The 26,056-nt window shown below is 48.5% G+C and overlaps 2 protein-coding genes across 11 annotated transcripts in view; both read right to left on the minus strand.

Annotated features, from left to right (window-relative positions):
• The window catches only part of DAB2IP (DAB2 interacting protein), a 312,170-nt gene that overhangs the window by 154,716 nt on the left and 131,398 nt on the right, over positions 1-26,056 (minus strand). The gene's annotated exons all lie outside the window — the stretch shown is intronic.
• LOC310669303 (inositol-trisphosphate 3-kinase C-like) lies at positions 7,810-10,158 on the minus strand. Its single transcript, XM_083423164.1, has one exon. The coding sequence runs from the start codon at positions 10,135-10,137 to the stop codon at positions 9,136-9,138; it is 1,002 nt and encodes a 333-aa protein (XP_083279290.1). The 5' UTR covers positions 10,138-10,158; the 3' UTR covers positions 7,810-9,135.

Here is a 26,056-nt window from a genome sequence, read left to right on the forward strand (position 1 = left end):
CCCATAAATCACTGCTCCCTTCCCCTGAGTCAGCTTCTGGACCCATGGCCTCCGCCACGCAATCCCCAGCATCCTGCCAGTCCCTGGTGGGCGACTCAACCATAATGAAATAGAAACTTTAGCCTTTTTAAAAAAGAGAGAAGGAGTAGGTCTGTGCTTTCATACTTTGCATGACTCACAAAATCCTGACCTCTGGGCATTTGAGTTCAACACTCGCCTTGGGCTTTGGACAAGTGCTCGCAGCACCCCACGCCACCCCATTTTCCTTTCAGAGTCCCTCCTTCCACCATTCATCCCAGCCTTCACTGACTCCCTCGTTTCCTGTTGGTTCTTAGGAAACTGTCTCTGGGTCTTAGTGAGCCTCTGCACAGTTGAGTGGCAGGCAACCCCCATGCTGTACGCAAGAGATTACATGCCTCTCTGCTTGTAAGCCTTTCGACTTCTTTCCCCTCTGGGGTGCAGGGAGCCCTGTGTAAGATTCTTGCCATTGTGTGGCAATTACCAAGCGCTTTGCATAACTCTCTGGCACCCGGCATAATGAACCCCCTGCTGTCCTTGGTGCAAGGGGCTCTTGTTCCAACATGGATTAATGCCAGCAACCCGTAGCCTCATGATCAGATGACTGGTGCTTCCAGATTGGTGTTCAGAATTAGCCCTCTCCTGTGGCTTCACCCCCAACCAAGTTACCTGCCCTTGCCTTCCTGCTACTACACCCAGGCCCTGTCTGTGGGTTGCCTGTTGCCCGCTTTGCCCCATTCATTTTGCAAGCTCTATCCACTGCCCCCCCATGGATCCCTCCCCATGGAGGGAGCCAGTGTGGTGTAGTGGTTAGGAGCAGTGGACTCGTAATCTGGTGAGCCGGGTTCGCTTCCCCGCTCCTCCACATGCAGCTGCTGGGTGACCTTGGGCCAGTCACACTTCTCTGAAGTCTCTCAGCCCCACTCACCTCACAGAGTGTTTGTTGTGGGGGAGCAAGGGAAAGGAGATTGTGAGCTGCTACGAACATACCCATAAAAGCCTTTTTTTGTTGCTTTTAACCTCTCTAGCAAGCCTGAGTTCATTCTTTGCTTTAGCCTTTCTGACTTTGTGTCTACATGTGCTGGCTATTTGTTTGAATTCCTCTTTGGTGGTTTCCCCCCTTTTCCATTTTTTGTACACATCCTTTTTTAATCTTAACTCAGTTAAAAGTTCTTTAGATAGCCACCCTGGCTTCTTTAGGCACCTTCCATGTTTCCGTCTCATTGGTATTGCCTGAAGTTGGGCTTTTACTATCTCCCTCTTAACAAACTCCCAGCCATCATGAACTCCCTTTCCTTTTAGTATTACTGACCATGGGATCTCACCCAGAACTTCCCTAAATTTTATGAAGTCGGCTTTCTTAAAGTCAAGAAATTGAGTCCTAGTATGCTTGGCTGCTCCTTTCTGCTGTATAGTAAACTTCAGAAGAGCATGATCACTCGCGCCTAATGATCCTTCCACTTCTACCCCACTAACCAGGTCATCAACATTGGTTAGGACCAGATCTAAAATGGCTGTTCCTTTTGTTGCTTCTCCCACTTTCTGGACAATGAAGTTGTCTGCAAGGCCAGTGAGGAATCTGTTTGACCTTATGCTCTTGGCTGAGTTTGACATCCAACAAATATCTGGGTAATTGAAGTCCCCCATTACTACTATCTCCCTTCCTTTTGCATTCTTGGCCATCTGTTCCAGGAAGGCATCATCTATGTCCTCCGTTTGGCTTGGGGATCTATAGTAAACTCCCACAATGAGGTCACTGTTATTCTTCTCTCCCTTAATTTTGACCCAAATGCTCTCACTTTGGCTTTGAGGTTCTAAATCTTGGATCTCTTCACAGGTATACACATCCCTGACATATAACGCCACTCCTCCTCCTTTCTTATCTGGTCTGTTTCTCTGAAATAGATTGTATCCCTCCATTATTACATTCCAATCGTGGGACTTATCCCACCAGGTTTCAGTGATGCCTATTATGTCATATTTAGTTTGCTGTACCAAGAGCTCAGCATTAAATTAAAACCTTCCCTAAACAGGGCTGCCTTCAGGTGTCTTTTAAAGATAGGATAGTTGTTTATTTCCTTCACATCTGAAGGGATGGCGTTCCACTACCAAGAAGGCCCTCTGTCTGGTTCCCTGTAATCTCACTTCTCGCAGGGAGGGAACCGCCAGAAGGCCCTCGGCGCTGGATCTCAGTGTCCAGCCAGAACGATGGGGGTGGAGATGCTCCTTCAGGTATACAGGACCGATATACCTCCTTCAGGTATACATGAATGCTCCTTCCTATAAGTCAGAACTCCCCACACCCAAACTGGGCAGAATGGCTGAGGCATCACCTCAGTTGGAGGTCAGCCAACCAAAAGGATCAAGTCTGCCCTGAGCAGCCATATGCATGCACCAATATCTTAGGACAGAAGACATACGATTCCAGACTCCAATTCCTGCCTTCCCTGGCTTTGGGCATACTAGATGGGGGCTGATGGGGGTTGTAGTCCAACAAGGCCTGCAGGGCACCATGCTTGCCATCCATCCCTATTACGCAGTGAACATGGTAAGTAGAAGCTTGTTGCAAAGTCTGGGGGTTGGTTTAATACCTGGGTTGTTAACTCTGAAGGGGGTAGCCATGTCTTTGTTCTACAGCCATCATCCGTAGACAGACATTGTCACAACAGACTGTGTTCCCTGCTGTGGCAGGAGTGTTTGTTGCACAGTGTGGGTTTGTCAAGAAGACAAACAGGAATCTAGATGTCACCAGGATCTAAACAAGCCCTCCCTGCTAGCATCTACTCCTTCAGGAATAAGGCCAAACAAGACCGGACAGATATAGTCACCAAAGTGTGAGATGCCAGGGAGCTAGTTATCATAAAACGTGCAAAAAACAAAAACAAAAATCAACCACAAAAAACCCCAGTTTTTGCTGACTGCTAGCAGCGGTTATGTGAATGGAGCCCTCCATGTTCAGGGGCAGTCTACCTCAGTGTATCAGCTCTGTATTGGAGTGGGCAGGGGGCAAACATTGGGGGGAGCGGGGGTTAATAGCCAGTTTGGATATTGGTTTGTGTGTTGGACTAGGACCTGGGGGAGACCAGGGTTCAAATCCCCCCCCCACTCAGCCATAAAACACACTGTAATGGTTCTAGGGGTTGCTCGTGCATAAATTGGCGCCACACCTGGGTGGGTTGCCTGAGTGAACCCTTTCTGTCTGGACAGCCACTCGCCCGTGGCTGTCTCAATCGCTGGCAGAATCCGTCAGTGGCGTTTCTTGAACTTCTTCCAGCATAAAAGTTCTTTGCTGCTTAGTCTCCGCCTACTCTCCCTGCGTGGAAGCCTTCTGCGCAGGGAGGGTGTGGGCATCAGAGGACCCGTGCTCTCCCCACTGGTCCCCGGCGAGGAGTCTTGGAGCCACCTCGCCGATTCCCCCATCTGCCCCCCTTCTCGACTGGTGCTACGCTGATTTCCTTCCCCAGAAGATGTGCTGCTTCTCTCCCTCCCGGGACGCTCTCCGGAATCCCTCTGGAGCCCTCCCTCTCCTTCTGGCCCCGATGGCAGTTCCCTGACACACACCTTCTGGAACAGTCACCTGCATCTCAGCCTAACCTGCTTCACAGGGTTGCTGTAGGTATTATACAGGGTGGGGGAAGAACCATGTAAGCCCCCTTGAGCAAAAAGTAGGAGGCATCTGGGCTGGCTAAGACGGAAAGCAGGAGGGCCATTTCATCCAGCAAGCCGACTGAAAGATAAATCTGTGATGTCTGGGACACTGGCTCTACCCATTCTGGCCCTGCTCAAGGGACTAGTCCTGAAGTAATAATAATAATAATAATAATAATAATAATAATAATAATAATAATTTATTATTTATACCCCGCCCATCTGGTTGGGCTTCCCAGCCACTCTGGGCGGCTTCCAAAAAAATATTAAAATACTGTAATACATCAAACATTAAAAGCTTCCCTAAACAGGGCTGCCTTCAGATGTCTTCTAAAAGTCTGGTAGTTGTTCTTCTCTTTGACATCTGGTGGGAGGGCGTTCCACAGGACTGGTGCCACCACCGAGAAGGCCCTCTGCCTAGTTCCCTGTAACTTGGCTTCTCGCAGTGAGGGAACCGTCAGAAGGCCCTCGGTGCTGGACCTCAGTGTCTGGGCAGAACGATGGGGATGGAGACGCTCCTTCAGGTATACTGGACCGAGGCCGTTTAGGACCAGACCTTTTGCAGCAACTCCATAAGCTTCTGCATTCCTCAAAGGGCAGAGCCACATACTCAAACGTTTGCAAGAGCAAATATCAGAGAGACGGGACATGAAATTAATGTTTCTCCCTCTTCTTTTCTATGAGTACCTGGGTGTGGGTGTGTGTGTGTGTGGAACCCGCTACCACCACTTCATGCTTTATTAGTTTTGTGCTTTTGGTAGGAGACGCCTTCCCTTGTCGCAATGTCTCATCAAATTACGGCCAACAACACGGGGGGAGTCATCTGCCTCCGTGATGCGAGGCTACATTTTTGCAATTAAGCAAGACAGCCAAACAATGGCCTTCCTAGCATAGGGAAAGGTCAGGGATGGCAGATATCTGTTTCGTGGCTAATTGCAAGACACAGAGAGCCAATTATAGCAGCGCCATTTGCATATAGCTGCTCGGGGCAGCCTTGATCTTTTCTGTTGGATGCCTTCCAACTGAGGTGATGCCTCAAACATTTTGCCCAGTTTGGGTGGGGGGGAGGGGAGAGTCTGGCATCACTTGATTTAATTTTAAGCTGCTGGGAAACTGGGCATCAGGGAGGGAACAAATGAAAAGGGCACAAACACATTTTGGAACCCAACTTCTCAAAGGCAGGGTCTTCCAGCAAACACAGCTCCAAAAAGGAGATGGAGTCACACACCACCTGTGTCCTTCTATGTTGGCAGGCAGCAAAGTCTACCTCCTCTCCTCCAAGGAGACGCCTCTGCTGCCAGAACCTGATGGTTGCTCCACAGACCCCTTGAGGGAGCAAGGAAAGATCTCCTCAGCTGGAAACCTCATTAACTCCAAGGAACCAATGGCTGCAGATGGCATCAGCTCTCTAAATGGCCAGGAGGAAGCACTCAGGGAGTGGAACTTCTGGTTAGTGATTAGTTAGACATAGAACGGGATGCGGGTGGCGTGTGAGTTAAACCACAGAGCCTAGGACTTGCCAATCAGAAGGCCAGGAGTTCGAATCCCCGCGACGGGGTGAGCTCCCGTTGCGCGGTCCCTGCTCCTGCCAACCTAGCAGTTTGAAAGCACAAAGTGCAAGTAGATAAATAGGTACCGCTCCGGCGGGGAGGTAAACGGCGTTTCTGTGTGCTGCTTTGGTTCGCCAGAAGTGGCTTAGTCATGCTGGCCACATGACCCGGAAGCTGTATGCTGGCTCCCTTGGCCAATAAAGCAAGATGAGCGCCACAACCCCAGAGTTGTCCGCGATTGGACCTAACTGTCAGGGGTCCCTTTACCTTTATAAATAAGAAATAAATAAAAAATAAGATAGCTGCTTATTTCCTTGACATCTGATGAGAAGGCGTTCCACAGGGCGGGACCTACACCTTCACACCTGTCTCTCTCATTCTCCCTCCCCTTGCTTTTTGGCTGAGCTGCTTCAGGCACCTTGGATCATGGTTTCCATGTTAGCTGAGCCCTGCTGTCACCTGCGAAGGCCAAACAGATTAAGCCCCAATCCCTCCAGCCGGTGTTTAGAGAGGAACACAACAGAGTGGCTTTGGAGTGAAGGTTTGTTTAGGGAACATCATAATGTAAGAAGAACAACTGATTGTCCGATACAGTTTGTTTATCTCGCATAGCCTTTACCAGCCTGATGCTCATCCGCAAAGCATTAGGCTGGCAAGGTCAGTCCTTGTTCATCCAGGCAGATGAAGCTTATGAAGGTAGGAAGAGCCATTAGCTGGATCAGGCCAATGTGCTATCTAGTCCTGTTCTCACAGTGGCTGACTAGATGCTTGTGGGAAACCAGCAAGCAGGATCCTTGCACAAGAGCAGGTCTCCTCTCCTGTGTTTTCCTGCATCTGGTATTCAGAAGCCTCACTGCCTCTTGACCACGGAGGCAAAGCACAGTAACTGTGGCTCATCTCCTCCTCCATGAGTTTGTCCAAACCTCCATCATTGCCTCCTGTTGGGATGCGGGTTGCGCTGTGGGTTAAACCACATAGCCTAGGACTTGCCGATCAGAAGGTTGGCGGTTCAAATCATGTGACGGGGTGAGCTCCCATTGCTCGGTCCCAGCTCCTGCCAACCTAGCAGCTCAAAAGCACGTCAAAGTGCAAGTAGATAAATAGGTACCGCTCCGGTGGGGAGGTAAACGGCGTTTCCGTGCGCTGCTCTGGTTCGCCAGAAGCGGCTTAGTCATGCTGGCCACATGACCCAGAAGCTGTACGCCGGCTCCCTTGGCCAGTAAAGCGAGATGAGCACCACAACCCCAGAGTCGTCCGCGACTGGACCTAATGGTCCCTTTACCTTAGTCATAGAACCATATATCTGTAGAATGGAAAGGGCCCATCAAGGGCCATCTAGTCCAGCTCCCTGTAATGCAGGAATCCCTGACAGATGGCCACCCAACCTCTATTTAGAAACTTCAAATAAAGGAGAGTCAATCACTTTCCTGTTCCACTGTCAAACAGCTCTTGCCACCAGGAAGTTCTTCCTAATGTTTAGTCCTGCTATAGAACCCAAGTTGCTCCAGGACCTTGCTGAAACAACTTGGATGCCTGGCCTCAGCTATGGGAGCACTGTCTATGGCCTTGAACTCAGACCTGGGTATCTCTCCAAGGTGCTGACTTTTGCCTTTGCTGGCCTCACTGTCTTCCCTAGAGAACCAGGAATTGCTGACCTCCCATTGCTACAGTAGGTCAATACCTCTCCTTGCTGGTGGGTATCTTGGTGGAACACCTTGCTGTGTGCGTATCACACCAATGCTGAAGGAAATGCATGCAATTAGCTGTGAGCTAATAGACTTCTAATGCTTTGAACATCTTAGGGCTATGCTACCTGAGAGAGCACCCGAATAGACCCTTTGCTGAGGCCATCTGAGAAGGCCCTTTCAATCATGCCACATCTATAAGAGATCTTGTGGATATTTGAAGGAAGGCTTTGTGCAGTGGCCCTGTTGGATAATTTCTTTTATCTGTTTCATAAAATTTACACATTGCTTGATTGTAAAAACAAACAAACAAATGAAAACCTCAAAGTAGTTTGCCAGAGAATCAAGCACTGAAATTATTTATAACAGTTAAAAACTATTTAAATCATTCCAAAAAATTAAAATCATTGCCGGGGAACTGATTAAAACACACAACAACCTTTATTAAATTTTTCCTCCACCTTTCACCTGAAGATCATAGGACCGTTCACAACAAAAGCTTACAAAATGAGGACACAAAATACATAATGAAACAAAAATAAAGACGAATGAATAATACCCACCCCGCACAAACACTTAGTTAGTAAAAATTATAGGCACTGATCCTTAGTATGCAACGCTTTATAGTTTATGCTTTATAATGTGCTGGTTTTCTTTTCTAAACTGCCCTGTAATTTTCAGCAGTGAAAGGCTGCCTCAACACAGTTTTAAATAAATAAAAAATTATTGTGCGCCCGCTTCTGCTGCTCTTCCTGGCAAGGTCGCAGGGTGGTGGTCCAAAGGCATCTGAGACCACCACTTTGCTGAAGCTAAGCAGGTCTGGGACTGGTAAGTGGGGAACCACACATACCCCACTTTTAGTTCCAAGGTGGAAGAAAGGAGGAGAAGGCTAATGTATGGCAAGGTAACAGATTGGACCATGTACGCTGAGTGCAAAGCCTCTGTGTACATTCAAAGCTATGAATGGACACAAGCCGCTACGGCTGTGCTCTGCCTCCCTAGGTCAGAGGCTGCAATGCTTCTGAATGCCAGCTGCCAGAAGCTACAGGAGGGGAGAAACTCTTGGGCTCACGTCCTCCTTGCAGGATTCCCGGGGGGGGGGGGGAGGCATCTGGTTGGCGACTGTGAGAACAGGGTGCAGGACCAGATGGGCCATTCGCCCAGTCCAGCATTTGGTTCTCTCTCTTCTTTGGTTCTCAGCGCATTCATTTTGAGTAGAAATGTTTTGAAACCAAGTTGTGCATCTCCCCCCCCCCCACTTGTAATTCTTTATGTCCCTTAAAAAAAGAAAAACTTTTTTACATATAAAAACACATACATTCAAATACAGAAACACATATAAAAACACATACATATGCAGAAATACAGAAATACAAATACAGAAATACATATAAAAACACATACATTCAAATACAGAGGAGCAGCTCCCTTCTCTGGCAGGACGAAGGACAGCCACAATCCCCTCCCAACCACCATTAAAAAAAACCACACACCCAGGGAGATCCTACCCGCTGGTTTCTGCTTGTTAAAAGTAACCCAAATTCAGCACCCAAAAAAATAGGCAGCCTGCCCCTGCCAAAGCAGTGGAACTCCACTATTTATTTCTGCAGCGATTGGGGAAGGTGTTCTCCCCCCAACCCCTTTGGTGCATCAGGTTGTAAAAGCAACAAACTGCTCCTTTTTGCCTTGGCAGAGTTATCTGGGCACCAGGAAAGTTAACAGTCAAAGTCGGAGGGAACAAGTTTCTCTTTACTCCCCAAACCCTGAAGAGAAACACAAGTATTTCGCTTGACCGAGGCCTCCAGGCTGTGGCTCAGCCAGTCTCTCCCGACCGCTTTCCAGTCTCTCCCGACATTTGGGAAATGGGCACGGCCAGCACTGTGGTTCAAAGTCTTGACCCTAAACCAGGCACCCCAATAACCCCACATCCCAAACTCAGTCCCAACACCCCTGGTGATCTCTCTGTCTTGGCCCATGGAAGTCTTTACTGTCCACCACGTGCAGAACGGCAATCGGGGGGGGGGGGGTTCCACCACATCCGCCACGCCAATAAATAAACTTAGCGGTGCAAAAATCAGTTGGCCCCTTCCGAAAGGCCCCTGGTGCTCTTCCAGTTTCTTCAGGGGGCCTGTATCCCCCTGGTTCCAGTAGCATATCTGGCTTAATAAATTAAACAGCAGAGTTCCGGGGGCCAAGACGGACCCCACTCGACGTGTCGGCTGCATCTTCCTGGCTCACTCCACCAACATCTTCTCCCAGATGGCGATGAGGTTGTCCAGGCCCCAGAGGTAGCCGTCCTCGCGGTTGCCTTCCTGCCAGGGCAGGCGGTGAGTCAGGGTCTGCTTCTCGGGCAGCGGCACCGTCTTGCCAAAGTCGATCATCCACACCCGCGCCAGACCCCTCTGGTCGTGGACGAAGAGAAGAGAGCTGCCCACTACCTCGTGTGTCTTGAAGAACTCAGACTGCTCGAGCGCCAGCCTGACTTGCTGCAGTCGCTCCAGGTAGCTGGCCAGGACTTTCCTGTCTCCGTTCACAAAGTCCCAGAAGGCCTGGGTCACCTCCTCCGGCTGGCGGGTCTTCTTGAAGCTGGTGTTGGAGGTGCCGTCCGCTTTCTTGATGCCTTCGATGCGGAAGCCCAGCGTGGTGGTGGAGCTGAGGGTCTCCCTCCACTGCATGTAGCGGGGCTTCAGGATGGCGCTCTGCGCATGCTCTTCTGCCGTGGGAGCCGCCGGGTCCACGGCCACCATCTTGTCGTACAGGTCTTTGCGCGGACAGGGCTGCTGCCTCGCCTTCTCCAGCTCCTCCTCCAGGTACGTCCTGACTCCCATCTTGCAGTCCATGATGGAGGGCTTGTCAAAGCCGGACAGCAGGTCCTCCATCTGGATGTAGGTCTCCCCATCGCGCTCCACCACCCCATAATAGGCCGGGACGTAGGGCTGCAGCGCGTCGCACGCCAGGCGCTCCAGGCATTGCTGCTCGCCGGGGCAGTACTTCTTCAGGATGCGGCCAAAACCCGCGGCTCTGAAGTTGCCTGCATGGCCCGCCAGCTGGACCCAGGGGCAGCGCATGCGAAGAGAAACCACACAGGGCGAACATTGCACCATGTACCCCATATTCTTCCAGGGCTTGTTCTGGGCGTCTCCGGAGCCGACGGGACCTCCGCTGCTGCTGGGAGCGGGACAGGGGGGCGCGGCCGGCCCGGCAGGGGCCGAGGGTGTCGGGGGTGCCGTGGGCATCGCGCGCTAAGTCCCTCCGGCCGCGGTGCTGCTGCGCGCGAACTGCCCGGCTGGCTCCGCCGCCTGCTCTCCGCCGCCTGCGCTCCGCCCCGGGAGGTGGAGACGCTGCCCTGGGCGCGCCCCGCGGGAGGAGCGAAGGTGTGCATCTTGTACTACAATCCCACAGTCAGAGCAGAAGCATTCTCCACACACACGCGCGCAAACGCAAACGCACAGCAATTGCTGCAGGCTTCTAGAAAGTTGGCCGCTTTTGTTTATGCAAGCACGGTTCCAGCAGACATGCTTCTGCTTACAAATGAGACCCACTGACTGCATTTTGCCTCCAAGGCTGTCCTGGTTTATTTCCTTGGCACAGGCGGCAGCACTGGCGGAGGGTGGCTGTGTACTGCCAGAGGGGTGCCTTGTTAAAAACCTGTCTCCGACTCCGAGCTCACAATGGGGAAAATCTGTGTTCCCAGAAGCCTTTGCTTCTGTGACTCGAAAATGATCCAAGTGTGTGTGAAGTAGAGGCAAATTGCCATCTGATTATATTGTCCACTAACTGTCTGCAAAAGAAGGCATGCCTGCTTCATGCGAAGTCAGCCAATGCGGCACGTGGTTCACTGAGCTGGAGGCAGCTCCCCAGCCACACCTTGTGGCCTGCACAGGACAGCAATGCCCGCTCCCCCATTTCTTGTCCTGCTCCCCCCCGTCCCTATCAGCAGCCTAAGCAGGCACCAAAACCCAGAACATTCAGCAATCGGGGCTGCATTGTGCTCAATGAGCCACAGGCTTGATATTATCATAATGGGACAGGAGAATGGGAAGCTTGTGCTCACAGCCTAGGACCCTCGTACCTACGGGACCGCTTCTCCCGGTCTGCTCCACGGAGAACATTAAGGTCCATAAATAGCAACACCCTAAGGTCCCGGGCCCTAAGGAAGTCAGATTAGCCTCAACCAGAGCCAGGGCCTTTTCAGCACTGGCCCCGCCTGGTGGAACGCTCTATCTCATGAGACCAGGGCCCTGCAGGATCTGATTTCTTTCCGCAGGGCCTGTAAGACAGAGTTGTTCCGCCTGGCCTTCGGCTTGGAATCAACTTGATCCCCTCCCCCTCTTTCCTTTCTCCTTCTGTGATGGAACTCCTATTTGGGGACTTCCCTGGCTTTTTTCTGGCCCATGTAGGACCAGTCTGGATAGTTGGCCTTGGTGAAGACTTGATGTTTTCATCCCCCAAAAGTTTTTGATTTGAGTTTCTACTGAAATGAGGCTGCATTTTAATGTTGTACTTAATCTTGTTTTTAAGTTGTATTTTAATCAGTTGTTTTTATACCTGGTGTTAGCCGCCCTGAGCCCGGTCTTGGCCGGGGAGGGTGGGGGTATAAATAAAACATTATTATTATTATTATTATTATTATTATTATGAACTCCAGAAAATGAGCTAGCTCTTCCGGGTGAACTTTGCCTCTTCTGCAAACCCAGTGATGCTAAACAATTCCCTAGATCTTAATAAGGAAGATGTAAGTCCTATAGGTCCATCAAGTCCAGAGTGGCCTGGCTCCAGGAAGCCAACAAGCAAAACATAGAGGCAGCATCCCTCTTCCCTGCACCCCCAGCACCATCTGGTCCTCAAGGGTAGACTGCCACTTCACATGGATGTTCCATTCCTGACTACCATATAATAATAATAATAATAATAATAATAATAATAATAATATAAGTAGACCCCTGCTAGGCCAAGCCAAAGGGCTCTCCAGTCCAGCCCCCTCTGTGCCTCCCTCAATGCCCAATAAATATAACTTCAACAGCCAGTAGGTATTTGTGTATGTGTGTGATACGGTGCCTCTGAACACAGCAATTCAATCTAGCTACCATTTCCAAAGAGCCACCAGGAGACCTCTCTCCCTCCAGCAATATGCCTCATTCCCATTTTAATGCCAGCTCACCCAATGCCTATTTTAGACTGTAAGCTCCTTGGGCTCAGGGACAGAGGTCATTTATTAATTAAGATATTTCTATACCACGCTTCACCAGAAATGGTCACAAGGCAGTTTACATTTTATATATATATATATATATATATATATATATATATATATATATATATATATATATATATATAATTTTAGGGGTAAAGACAAAACCAACATATTAAAATAGGTTATGTAAGTACTCAACTCATCAGTCTCTTCTGCAGAACCCTGTAGTGTGCCCTCCATTCACTGCAGGAACAACCGGCAGAGTCTTCTGCACTGATCTTAACACAAAGGCACCTATGTAAAGCATCAGCTATACAGAAGGCTCAACAGCAACTGCAGATATTATTACTGCTATTATTGCAATGGATTTCTAAAGCACCAGTCTCAAGGTGGTTTACACACAGGATAATTTGAAACAGTTCAGTGCCGGAAAGCGACCAGTACATTTAACTCCAACAAGTGCACACTTGTGAAAAAGACACACTCAGCTGGAAAAGCTTGTTGGAACTGAAAAGACCGTCTTCAACTGTTCCTGGAAAGTGCAGATTGTGGGCCCCTAGGGAACCTCAAAGAGGAATGCCATTCCACAGAACAGGGGCAGATGCACTAAAAGCCCTGCTCTGAGTTTCTGTGGATAATGATGATTATGTTTGTCCCTGAGGTATAATTGGGCATTCAGTGTTCTTAGATTTAATGCAAACCAGAGAGCCAATCTCTTACAAGGAAGGAAATCCCACTCCACACGGTGAACCTTGCTTCGAAGTAAACATGCCTTAGGCTGGCACCGCAAATTGCAAGGCAGCTATGCAGACAGCATTGCTTGACTGACATTCCCTCTCAACAAGGAGTAGCCATCTTTCCAAATAAGGCTGGGTAGGACCCCTGCCGGACCACAGTTCCCAGGATTCTTTGCGGGCAGCCATGACAGTTAAACTGGCACAACAAAACCAAATAAATGCCAATATATCTTACCTGAGTCAAATTGTTTTCGCCCTTTGACAGCCTCAAAAGAGGATGGGCAATGAGGTTCTGTATCATATTTACATTTCATTTGTTCATTAGCTCAGGGTGGGGCAATTGATGGCTTTTAAAGCATTAAATATAACTGACTTGCAGCGCATAACGATTATGGAAGCTCTAGACATAGAGAGACAGCGGGCAATTTCCAGACGTTTCCTCACACCAAGCTGCCCTCTTCCCTCACCTTGCTTGACAATCACCTTTTAAGACAGTCATTAATTAGAGACCAGTAATTAAGCTCCCTGGTTTGAGAAGTGTTACATTAAAAGCGGCAGATCTGCAGATGCCTCAACAAGGTGAAAGGAAATACAGGTGGATGGGGACAGGGAGCAACCTTCAGGGTGCCCTTGAATCTTCCACACGTGCCTCCCTCCCCCTCCCCCACAAGGCCCACCCTTTCCCTTTTTGGCCTAAGGGCTCAGGCACTTTAAGAACTGATAGATTGCCCCTCCAAACATTTCCCCATCTGCCTTTGGCTTGGCTGCTTACTTTTGCTTTTAAAAAATTGGGTTGCTCAAGATTGCATGCAAATCCCACACACTGATCTGAACAGTATTCTCTTTAATGCCATGTACGCAGCAGCTGATTTTGGTTACTCAGTGGGGAGAAAGTGCAATCTGCCCATGCTCAGGAGGCACACAGTTCTTTGCAATTGCCTGTTCATTTGCAGAGCTAATCCCTTAAAGTGCAAAGGTATTGTGGTCTGATTCAGTACAGTGGAACCTCTACCTGTGACCATAATCCGTTCTGGAGGTCCGTCTGGAGGTCGAAACGGGTCGCTGGGAGAGATGCCATTGTGTGCAGGTGTGGGCAGCAATTGCCTGCTTCTGAGCATGTATGAACGGCAATCACCGCTTCTGCACAGGCGGGAACGGTGATCACCGCTCCTGCGAATATGTGAAAGGTGGCAAACCTGCTGGGTACTTCTGGATTTGCTGTGGACGTTGGGCGAAATGGACGCAAGCAGAGGCGGACATAAGAAGAGGTTTGAGGCATTTGTCCTGTCCCTTTGGATACAGCTGACACACACCCAAACACAGACCTGGGGTCATTGCTAGGTCCTCAAAAGCCTAGGTGGGGCACAGATCCAGGGCACAAATTCCCATGTGCTAATTTAAACATTGGGACACGGGTGGCACTGTGGGTTAAACCACAGAGCATAGGACTTGCCGATCGGAAGGTCGGCGGTTTGAATTCCCGCAATGACGGGGTGAGCTCCTGTTGCTCGGTCCCAGCTCCTGCCAACCTAGCAGTTCAAAAGCATGTCAAAGTGCAAGTAGATAAATAGGTACTGCTCTGGCGGGAAGGTAAACGGTGTTTCTGTGCGCTGCTCTGGTTCGCCAGAAGTGGCTTAGTCATGCTGGCCACATGACCCGGAAGCTGTATGCCGGCTCCCTCAGCCAATAAAGCGAGATGAGCGCCACAACCCCAGAGTTGTCTGCGACTGGACCTAATGGTAAGGGGTCCCTTTACCTTTAAATAAATAAATAAATAAATAAATAAATAAATAAATAAATAAATGAAAAGATAGCTGCTTATTTCCTTGACATCTGATGAGAAGGCGTTCCACAGGGCGGGACCTACACCTCCACACCTGTCTCTCTCATCCTCCTACCTCTTGCTTTTTGGCTGAGCTGCTTCAGGCACCTTGGATCACGGTTTCCATGTTAGCTGAGCCCTGCTGTCACCTGGGAAGGCCAAACAGATTAAGCCCCAATCCCTCCAGCCGGTGTTTACAGAGGAACACAACAGAGTGGCTTTGAAGTGAAGGTTTGTTTAGGGAACATCATAATGTAAGAAGAAGAACTGATTGTCTGATACAGTTTGTTTATCTTGCATAGCCTTTACCAGCCTGATGCTCATCTGCAAAGCATTAGGCTGGCAAGGTCAGTCCTTGTTCATCCAGGCAGATGAAGCTTATGAAGGTAGGAAGAGCCATTAGCTGGATGAGGCCAATGAGCTATCTAGTCCTGTTCTCACAGTGGCTGACTAGATGCTTGTGGGAAACCAGCAAGCAGGATCCTTGCATCTAGTCAGCCACTGTGAGAACAGGACTAGATAGCTCATTTTTTGTCTTCATCTGTACCCTGCCTGCAATCGTATAGTAAAACCTCGTACATAAGAAAAGAAAGGGGGAGATGCTGCATAGTTATCTGGAGATGATGCTGAGTAGTCGCCTTTCTGTACATTCCTTTCTCAACCACCCTGGCACCAGCTAGCCTGGAATGTTAAGTGCGTCATCATGCCCTGACCTTCCTATCTATCTGTATACATCCTCTCCTTATCACCCTGGAATGTAAAATGCACTCTGTACGTTCTCTGAGTCTCACCACTATATCAAGCACTATAGATTGTTTACTAAGGAAGTCTCCATGCCTGTCTGTGTTCCCTCTATCTAATGATGATTAATGTCTTATACGCAACCCTTGTATGTCTTATACGCATCTGCCTGCTGACAGATGGATGCCAGCTAGATGCAAATTTAGATTGTGACCAAATCTAAATTTGGGTGGTTGGTTGGGGTCTCGCTGCTCCAGCAGGCAGCATGTTAGAATTCCTGCTCCATGATTGCAGTCATGGGATTTTTGTCTATCACATGACGGGTCCTGCTCGAGTGTAGGCTGAGCTCCTGACACAGCATGCCCAACAGCCCTGGAAGTAGAAGAACACCAGATGACCCCTGCTGGATCAGGCCAGTGGCTTAACTAGTCCATCATCCTGTTCTCACAGCAGTCAACCAGATGCCTGTGGGAAGCTCACAAGCCAATTGGAGCACAAGAGATCTCTCCCCTCCTGTTTCCAGCAACCGTGGTTCCCAAGCACTGCTACCTCTGGCCGTGGAGGCAGAGCATAGGCATTTTGGCTAAAACCAACTGACAGCCTTATCCTCCATGAAAAAGTGTTTTAGAAGAAAACAACAAGACAAAAGGGCTCTCCTGCAACCCCAAAACTCCTTTTGTGCTGGAAAGTATGGGGGGGGGGGAGAAAGCGGCGATCGAGCCTGCAGTCATGGCAGTATTGCAACTCCGTGGGAATGAAGCGTCAGCTCAAGCCTGAAGAAGAGATCTTCCAAAAATTACTACTAAGCTGATGGAAAGGTAAATAAGATTTACTTTCAGAATTAATTAGGTGGAATTCGGCACCAGACGGAGGAGTAAAAAGGAAGTCCATCCCCATCTTATTGGTAACTATCACTTCATGGAAACAATTTGCAAGTGAAAAGGTTAGTGTGGTGTAGTGGTTAAGAGCGGTGGGCTCGTAATCTGGTGAACTGGGTTCGCTTCCCCGCTCCTCCACATGCAGCTGCTGGGTGACCTTGGGCCAGTCACACTTCTCTGAAGCCTCTCAGCCCCACTCACCTCACAGAGTGTTTGTTGTGGGGGAGGAAGGGAAAGGAGAATGTTAGCCGCTTTGAGACTCCTTCGGGTAGTGATAAAGCGGGATATCAAATCCAAACTCCTCCTCCTCCACCTCCTCTTCTTCTTCTTCTTCTACTACTACTAATTCTTTCTTTATGATTCTTATGGATACTGTCTGCTGATGGGGAAGTTGGAGTAAAAACAACTGAAACCCATTCTTTATTGCTTTTTATTGGAGTTACTGACTTATCAGATTTACAATTGTGGACTTGACTTTGAACAACAGCCCTTGGTGAATTCGAACCAAGCAGAGAAAACCTGGAAAAAACTTATTCTTCACTCTGTTGGGGGAATGTATGGAATTATATATCTGGGTTGCAGTGACTTATAGAAGTCTGAACTTGTTTTTCTAAAGACAAACTGTAACTCTAAAGTGGAAGTGAAAAAAGCAAGAGGCTGGAATTTTGGAAGGACTGTATCTGTTGGAAACCCCTTCAAAGGAGGAAATCAAAAGGATTTTTAACTGCTTGCAATCTCTCACATCATTCTGAGACATTTTAAGAAAATAGGTCTAATAAGAAGCAAGTACTCTCCCCTGTATAATTAAGCTGAATTCTTTTTGGACACACTGCTCTTTGTTTTCTTTTTAAAGTAAATATCTGTAAAATCTAAAATTAATTTGAAACGTGGACTTTATGTTAAATTGTATAAATGTACTAGGTAATAAGGGATGCAGGTGGTGCTATGGGTTAAACCACAGAGCCTAGGACTTGCCGATCAGAAAGTTGGTGGTTCGAATCCCTGCGACGGGGTGAGCCCATTGCTCGGTTTCTGCTCCTGCCAACCTAGCAGTTTGAAAGCACATCAAAGTGCAAGTAGATAGGTACTGCTCTGGTGGGAAGGTAAACGGCATTTCCGTGCGCTGTTCTGGTTCGCCAGAAGTGGCTTAGTCATGCTGGCCACATGACCCGGAAGCTGTCTGCGGTCAAATGCCGGCTCCCTCAGCTTATAGAGAGAGATGAGAACACAACCCCAGAGTCGGTCATGACTGGACTTAATGGCCAGGGGTCCTTTACTAGGTAATGCAGCTGGAGGGGAAAGGGTTAGGAGGGTGGGGAAGTACAGGAAAAGTTGTTTACTGAGAAAGTGCTGCTTGATGACCTTTGATGACTTTAAGTTCAGACAGAAGGGTCTCCGAACAGGACATAAGCCCCATTTTGAATGGGTGGAGCTTTTTTCAGAATTGAAAAGACAGCTGATAAAAGAGATGAAGGAAAATTTAGAAAATCCAACAGACAAATTCGAATGGATAAAAATACTGAAATGATGACAGAACTGATTATTAAGATAGAACCATCGACAAAGGAAACAGAAGCGGAATAGGTGGCCATGCAAGGATCTGATATGAAGAAAGAGCCGGAGATGCCTAGCGTACAGGTGGATGGTTTGGGGGACAGGCAGGAATCAGTTGTGGGTGCCTTGAGAGTTAGAACAAGGCTGAAACTACAGCCTCTGAGACTGAGAAAAGCCTGGGAGGAAGGGGAGCAGGATTTAAAATCTGACTCAACAGATAGTCGCCTTCCGGTGAAATTTAAGTATGCTAAAGTAAATAGGAGTATAGCATCTAGATCAAGGGAAGTAATAGTGCCACTGTATTCTGCTCTGGTCAGACCTCACCTGGAGTACTGTGTCCAGTTCTGGGCACCACAGTTCAAGAAGGACACTGACAAACTGGAACGTGTCCAGAGGAGGGCAACCAAAATGGTCAAAGGCCTGGAAACGATGCCTTATGAGGAACGGCTAAGGGAGCTGGGCATGTTTAGCCTGGAGAAGAGGAGGTTAAGGGGTGATATGATAGCCATGTTCAAATATAGAAAAGGATGTCACATAGAGGAGGGAGAAAGGTTGTTTTCTGCTGCTCCAGAGAAGCGGACACGGAGCAATGGATCCAAACTACAAGAAAGAAGATTCCACCTAAACATTAGGAAGAACTTCCTGACAGTAAGAGCTTTTCGACAGTGGAATTTGCTGCCAAGGAGTGTGGTGGAGTCTCCTTCTTTGGAGGTCTTTAAGCAGAGGCTTGACAACCATATGTCAGGAGTGCTCTGATGGTGTTTCCTGCTTGGAAGGGGGTTGGACTCGATGGCCCTTGTGGTCTCTTCCAACTCTATGATTCTATGATTCTATTCTATGATTCTAAAGTTAGGAAAAGGAATGGGAAATGTTTATTGTTCGATTGCAAGGTATTGCAAATAGGTTGAAACATCAGTAGGACTTGACTAAACTCCTTGCAATCAGTAGAAATTTGGATAAATTAAGAGAAATAATAATTAGCTAAGCATGAATATGGAAATGCAGAATAATTTTGTCTATATAAAGAACCAAGAAGAGGGAATGGAGGGAAGTCATGAGGTCTAAAGAACCTCAAAGATAAGGTTTTGAAAAAGGTATTTGTGAATTTGCGGGTTAGGGTAGAAAAAAAAGTACTATTGTGATTAAATGTGGAATTCAATTGTGAAAATCAATAAAAAATTATTTACGAAAACAAGAAGAAGGGAGAGGAGGAAATTTAGGAATCAGCTCAAAAGAACTGGGGCTCAGCTAATAAGGCTTTTGTGTGGGATAGTAACATGATGTTGTGGGTTTGGGAGGTGAGTCTGGATGATGCCACGAGTCCCTTCCGATTCTTAGGATCCTGTACCTGGGGCGCGTTAGATTCAAAGAGAGGATCCCAGTGGCGTAGCGTGGGTTGTCAGCACCCGGGGCAAGGCAAGTTATTTGCGCCCCCCCCTGCTGCACTGTCCCTCCCCCAGATAGTCCCTCGCTCTCTCTCCGCACCGCACCGCATGCCTGGCACCCTCCCCTCCACAGTGGGCGGCGAGTGCGAGCGGCCCCCCAGATGTTGTGCCCGGTGCAGCCGGCCCCCCCTGCACCTCCCACGCTACGCCACTGGAGGATCCTACTGCTGAACTAGCCAGAGAAGTTTCTTTGTAAGACGATGGCCTTGGCTGACCACTGCAGTGTCCTCATCCGCATCCCAAAAGGATGGGCTCCATTGCAAGAGGTGCAATGAAGGGATGAGGCCCTCCAGGCTTGATGGGCCGGTCTTTCCTCTCCCTCCTCACCTGGCTGCTAGGTAGGAGAACAAGAGCCAGGGTGGTGTGTGGGAGATGAGCTGAAAAATGCAGACTGGAAGCTGGAGACCCAGAGACACGCTGGATCCAAAGCTGTGACTGATGGAGAAACAAGACCCTTTGGGGTGTTGATGCTGTGAGCCCCTCCTTCTCATGCTCAGGTTGTATAGATGTGTAAATAAAACCACATATCCTAAAGACACCACAATCTCCGATGACCTTTGTCCCAAGGAAACTGAGCCTGGGGTAGCAGGCATGCCAGATTCCAAAATAATCCTCACCGAGTCCCTAATTCTCACATTCCACTGCGAGCTGATCCAGTGCTGAGAAACTGTGCCTTGTGCACTATGGCGTGAATCAGCTAGAGATGCTCTGGCGCTGAGCTACAGCCTCCCCATCTGCATATTCAGGTCAGTGCTGGAAACCGCAGCCAGCGAGGGCTGAAGATGCAAGCCTGTGTGTGAATCGACTGGCGCTCTGTGAGCTCCCGCCTCGCAGTATCTCTTTCAGTCGCGAGAAGAAGATGAGAAGCGCTGAGAGAGAAAGGGAACAGATTGCTCTAAGGCATCCAGCAGCTCCCCAGCCCAGCGTTCTCTGCTGCCGTTCCAGGCATTTGAAATGGCTCTTTGATAGGAGAGGGGAAAGGTCAGAGGCCTGAGGAATAAAAACCTGCTAGGAAAAGCATTCATTGCTATTAATTAATTCACCGCTGTATTCTTTCCAAGATCCATTTAACAACTGGCTGCATGCTCAGAGGACATTTGTCGCGCCTAGAATGATATCTGTGAGTAGAACTTGAGAAGGGGAGGAAGGGGGGGGGGTGGTGAGAACTGCACAGCTTCATAATAATTAAGGACCTCTTCCTTCCAAATTAAATCTCGGCAGCCCAGCAGCCCAGCAGCCTTGGCGAAAGAGGTCGATACAGTAAATTAAATCATCCGGGTATTATTTCTTTCTTTTAAAAGAGATTAGTTGCATTTGGAGAAATGTGGAGGAGATGGTGGCCCCAGGGATAATGGGGGGAACAAACGAAGTTGCAGTGGCCAGGGGAAAGAAAGAAAGAAAGAAAGAAAGAAAGAAAGAAAGAAAGAAAGAAAGAAAGAAGGTGAATGGATGGCGAGTTTGGAAGCAAATCCCATTTTTCTGAAAGGAAGTTGAAGCATAAATTCAAGCAAAGGGATGGCAAGATGTTTCTGTTACCGGATGCTAAGGGAGGTCAGAGTTCTTGCTAAGGTGTGCCCAGTGGCACACACCAGTGGGTACCCTTGCCATGAGATGCATGGCTGTGAAAACACTGGGAGGTTGTGGTTGTGGCTGAGGAGCTGTGGCACTCCAGACAGTGGCGTAGCGTGGGGGGTGCAGGGGGGGCCGGCCGCACCGGGCGCAACATCTGGGGGGGGGGCGCGCTCGCACTCGCAGCTTTCTGCCCCTACCTGGCTCACTCACTCTCTCTCACTGCAGTGCTGGCTGTGCGAATCCGATCTGAGCCGCCGGGTCGCCGCCCACTGTGGAGGGGAGGGTGCCAGGCGTGTGGTGCGGTGTGGAGAGAGAGCGAGGGACTATCTGGGGGAGGGACAGTGCAGCGGGGGGGGCCCCGCAAATTACTTGCCTTGCCCCGGGTGCTGACAACCCACGCTACGCCACTGACTCCAGATGTTGGTGGACTCCCACCAACCACACTGCCAGCATGACCAATGGTCACCCTGCTCTAAGAGGATGCCCAGCTGATCCTGAACCCAAAGAAGCAGAAAGCTGTTACAGTGGTACCTCAGGTTAAGAACTTAATTCGTTCCGGAGGTCTGTGCTTAACCTGAAACTGTTCTTAACCTGAAGCACCACGTTAGCTAGTGGGGCTTCCTGCTGCCACCACGCCGCCGCTGCTTGATTTCTGTTCTCATCCTGAAGCAAAGTTCTTAACCTGAAGCACTATTTCTGGGTTAGCGGAGTCTGTAACCTGAAGCGTATGTAACCTGAAGTGTCTGTAACCCGAGGTACCGCTGTATTTGTGTGCCTAAATTGCAATGGAACCAGGGCCCTCTGCTGAAAGCCACATGCCCTGAACATTGCTTTATTACCTTTGCTCACTCAGCTCACCAACACTCCCCCCCCCCCGCCATGCCTCCCATATTAGCCCCCTGGAGCTTTCCCTTGCCGCCCCATGGAACTACAAGCTCACTTCTCACCTTCCCAAGCCAATTTCTTTCTGTAGATCCAGGACTGTGATGCGATCCTACAGGTCCCCCAGTGGCGGGTCTGTGACAACATCCTCACATTTTTCTACATAGGGGAAGATGTACAGAGCACCATCCAGGTGTGCAGTGGCGCTTTAAAGAGGAGAGGCCCCTTGCCCCACAGAGCTTACAATCCAACATTTGGTCCAGAGTGGCAAAAGAGAATGGAGGATGAGGTAAATAAAGAAAGGAAATGTTTTCATTTCTGTGAGAGGTGTTGAAGTTTGGTTTTGGCAAAGGATGTAGAGTTATGGGTTGTTACAAAGGTTTTCTGGGGAGGGGGGAGAGAGAGAGAGAGTCACCTGACTTCTGCATCACAGGGGGTTGGACTAGGTGACCATTGGGCCCCTTCCAACACTGCACTTCTATGATTCTGTGTGGGCGTTCAGGTAAGCAGCTCTAGGCCTGTGGGGTGGGGAGAAGAGGACTAAGTCCTTTGAGGAAGCTGGAGAATCCCAGAGGGCAGAGGGTGGTGGAGATGGAGATGGAGGAGCGAATGTCTTGAGGATGGATACATCAAGGCATAATGTATTTTATGCTGCTTTTATAATTAAGCATTTTAAAGTGTTTTAAATTTGTTGTTAGACACCCTGAGCCTGGTTTTTGAACTAGGAAAGGTGGGGTATATAAAAATTATTATTCTTATTATTATTAGCTTGTGTTTGAACATTTCTGAGAAGACAATTCTTTTTCTGAGGAATTCTGGAGGTTTTTCTGCCCTGCCTAGAGGGAGTGTAACCCCATACAGGACAGGCAGGTGACACTGGAACCACTCAGAGTTCAAGCACAGTTTATTAGCCCATATCCACCGCTCAGCTGCTTCTAGACAATGTTCCAGACCAGATATAGCCTCTGCTGACTGAGATGCTATGGAGAAGCAGAAAATGGGTATCACCAACATATGGATGAGACTTTGCCCCCAGATTCCCAGTGACTGCTCCTAAAGGCTTCCCATAGATGCTATGAACACATTGTGACAGGATTGTGCCCTGGAGCTGAGGCACAATTAATAGAATTGTAAAGTTGGAAGGGAAGCCAAAGGGTCATCTAGTCCAACCTCCTGCAATGCAGGAATCACAGCTCAAGAACCCCTGACAGGTGGCCATCCAACCTCTGCTTGGAAACCTCCAAGGAAGGAGAGCCCACCATCCCCCAAAGAAGAAGAAAAAGAAGAAGAGTTTGGATTTGATATCCCGCTTTATCACTACCCGAGGGAGTCTCAGAGCGGCTAACATTCTCCTTTCCCTTCCTCCCCCACAACAAAGACTCTGTGAGGTGAGTGGGGCTGAGAGACTTCAAAGAAGTGTGACTGGCCCAAGGTCACCCAGCAGCTGCAGGTGGAGGAGCGGGGAAGCAAACCCGGTTCACCAGATTACGAGTCCACCGCTCTTAACCACTACACCACGCTGTCTCTCATTATGAGTCCAGTTCTCCCAGTGCTATTCTCTGGGTGCTGCTTTGCCAGTATCTCTCAGCCAGTCACTCACCTGTCTGCCCAGCCTACCTCACAGGGTTGTCACAGGAGAAAATTACAGTGGTACCTCTGGTTATGAACTTAATTTGTTCTGGAGGTCCATTTTTAACCTGAAACTGTTCTTAAGCTGAGGTACCACTTTAGCTAACGGGACCTCCCGCTGCCGCCGTGCAATGTCTGTTCTCATCCTGAGGTAAAGTTCTTAACCTGAAGTACTACTTCCGGGTTGGTGGAGTCTGTAACCCGAGGTGTTTGTAACCTGAGGTACCACTGTATCTTGTTGACTAGCCTACCTCACAGAGTTGCTGTGAGGGGGGGAAATAGGACTTAGAAACTATTTTGAGTACCCTGTAGGAGAGGCGGGATATAAATGCAAGAACAAAAAATAATAATACATCTGAAGTGAGAGACATAGGGTTTTTGGATACAGCTCCTCTTTTACATCTCAGTTGCATTGCTGATCTCTAGTGTGAGTTGCTCTCCTGCCTTTATTGCTTAATTGATTGCTATTGATCATCAGCTGTTCTTGCCTTTATTGACCAGGCTTACTGAATTTATGAAATGGGCTCCAAAAGCCTTGGCTAAAGACTAGCTGGGCAGAGATCAGCAAACTTTTTCAGCAGGAGGCCAGTCCACTGTCCCTCAGACCTTGTGGGGGGCTGGACTATATTTTGAAAAATATATATGAATAAATTCCTATGCCCCACAAATAACCCAGAGATGCAGTTTAAATAAAAACACACATTCTACTCATGTAAGAACACCAGGAAGACCCACAAATAACCCAGTGATGCTTTTAAATAAAAGGACACATTCTATTCATGTAAAAACACGCTGATTCCCGGACCGTCCGCGGACTGGCCTTAGGTTGCCTACCCATGGACTAGTGTAAGCAAATATATATCTGAAACAGGATCTGGATATGGAAGGCAAGCGGAAGACCAGAGGCTGGTTGCCTTCATGGGGGCAATGAGCACAACCTGTTGTAATTGATCAGGACCAATTATAAGAATGTTACCACTTCACTACTTAATGCTCTGCTCATGGCTTATGGCTGACACTTAGTTTTTTCATGCTAGGACCCAACAAGGCATGGCACTATGCACATAACCTGCGACTTTCTTTTTTCTCTGTGTGTGTACTTTTCATTTATTTGTCTAAAAGAGTCTACCTCTGATTACCAGCTATTAGGGACCATACACAGTTTGGTATGTGAGTTTCCACGGACAGCTTTGCTGGCAACTGAATACCGATGGGCCTTTGGCCCAATCCAACGAAACAGCTCTTCTGCTCATGTGCAGAGACTGGACTTGAACTTTGGACGCCAAGCTACACATGCTCTCCCCTGAGTTGCATGCTAAACTCTCCATGCTGACTGTTTACTTAAGAACATAGGACATAGGAAGATGCATTTTTTTTAAAAAAAGGTAAAGGACCCCTGGACGATTAACTCCAGTCCATCCATGGTCCACAGAGCTTAGTATTCTCTACAAAGCCAGGGGTGGTGTACTGGTTAGAGTATCAAGCTAGGACCTGGGAGGTAAAGGGACCCGTGACCATTAGGTCCAGTCGCAGACGACTCTGGGGTTGTGGTGCTCATCTCGCTTTACTGGCAGAAGGAGCCGGCGTACAGCTTCCAGGTCATGTGGCCAGCATGACTAAGCCACTTCTGGCAAACAAGAGCAGCGCACAGAAATGCTGTTTACCTTCCCGCTGGAGTGGTACCTATTTATCTACTTGCACTTTGACGTGCTTTCGAACTGCTAGGTTGGCAGGAGCAGGGACCAAGCAACGGGAGCTCACCCCATCGTGGGGATTCGAACCGCCGACCTTCTGATCGGCAAGCCCTAGGCTCTGTGGTTTAACCCACAGCGCCACCTCAGCCGCATGAAGTTTGCTTGGTGATCTTTATGGCCAGTCACTGCTTCTCAGTCTATCCTACCTCAAAGGGTTGTTAAGGGGGTTAAATGTGGAGGGGGTATACCACCTTGTGCCCCTTGGAGAAAAAGTTGGGATATAAATGCATTAAATGAATTGAAGAAAATGTTCCATTTAACATTTGTTAAAAAACCCAAGGCATTTTTTTGGGGATTGTAGGGAAAGACCTGCCAAAAAAGCTGAAAAACATCTTCATGTATGCGACAACGGCCGCGAGAGTCCTAATAGCACAAGGATGGAAGACTGAAGAAACCCCAGCTAAAGAATCATGGCAAGAAAAATTGACGGACTATGCAGAACTGGCAAAACTGACATATAAACCATGGGACAAGGATAACTGTGACTTTAAAGATGAATGGGAACCCTTCACAAAATATCTGAAGATGCAACAAAGCGAACTGGACTCCTTGGCAGGTTTTGAATAAACATTCACAAACTTTTTATTGATAATAGTCAGCTAAATAGTCTGAGCATCGATACAACTTTGTAACATGCAGAAAACAGCAGTCACAGAGAAACCAAAGACTGGAACTGAGGGAAGTTGGGGGGTGTGGGTGGGTGGGCTTTGTGTGGGAGGGTGGGGGGAGGGAGGAAAAATGGGGGGGGGAACAAGAATGATACGTTTTCGGATAATATGTCTTGTTTTAATTTTGAATAAAAAAACATTTTTTTAAAAAGTTGGGATATAAATGCAATACAACAAGATAAGAGTTAACAACCGTAATTGAGTAGTAGATAAAGATATAATGCAGCAGAAAAGGTGTGAGTAAAAACACTGCAAGGGTGGGGAATCAGCTTATGAAAC

The sequence above is a fragment of the Podarcis tiliguerta genome (genome assembly GCF_965153285.1).
Source record: "Podarcis tiliguerta genome assembly, chromosome: Z".
NCBI lineage: Eukaryota > Metazoa > Chordata > Lepidosauria > Squamata > Lacertidae > Podarcis > Podarcis tiliguerta.

Bases quoted from the DNA above. Each gene is read 5' to 3' on its own strand.
- LOC310669303 (XM_083423164.1), bottom strand. From the start codon at position 10,137: ATGCCCACGGCACCCCCGACACCCTCGGCCCCTGCCGGGCCGGCCGCG.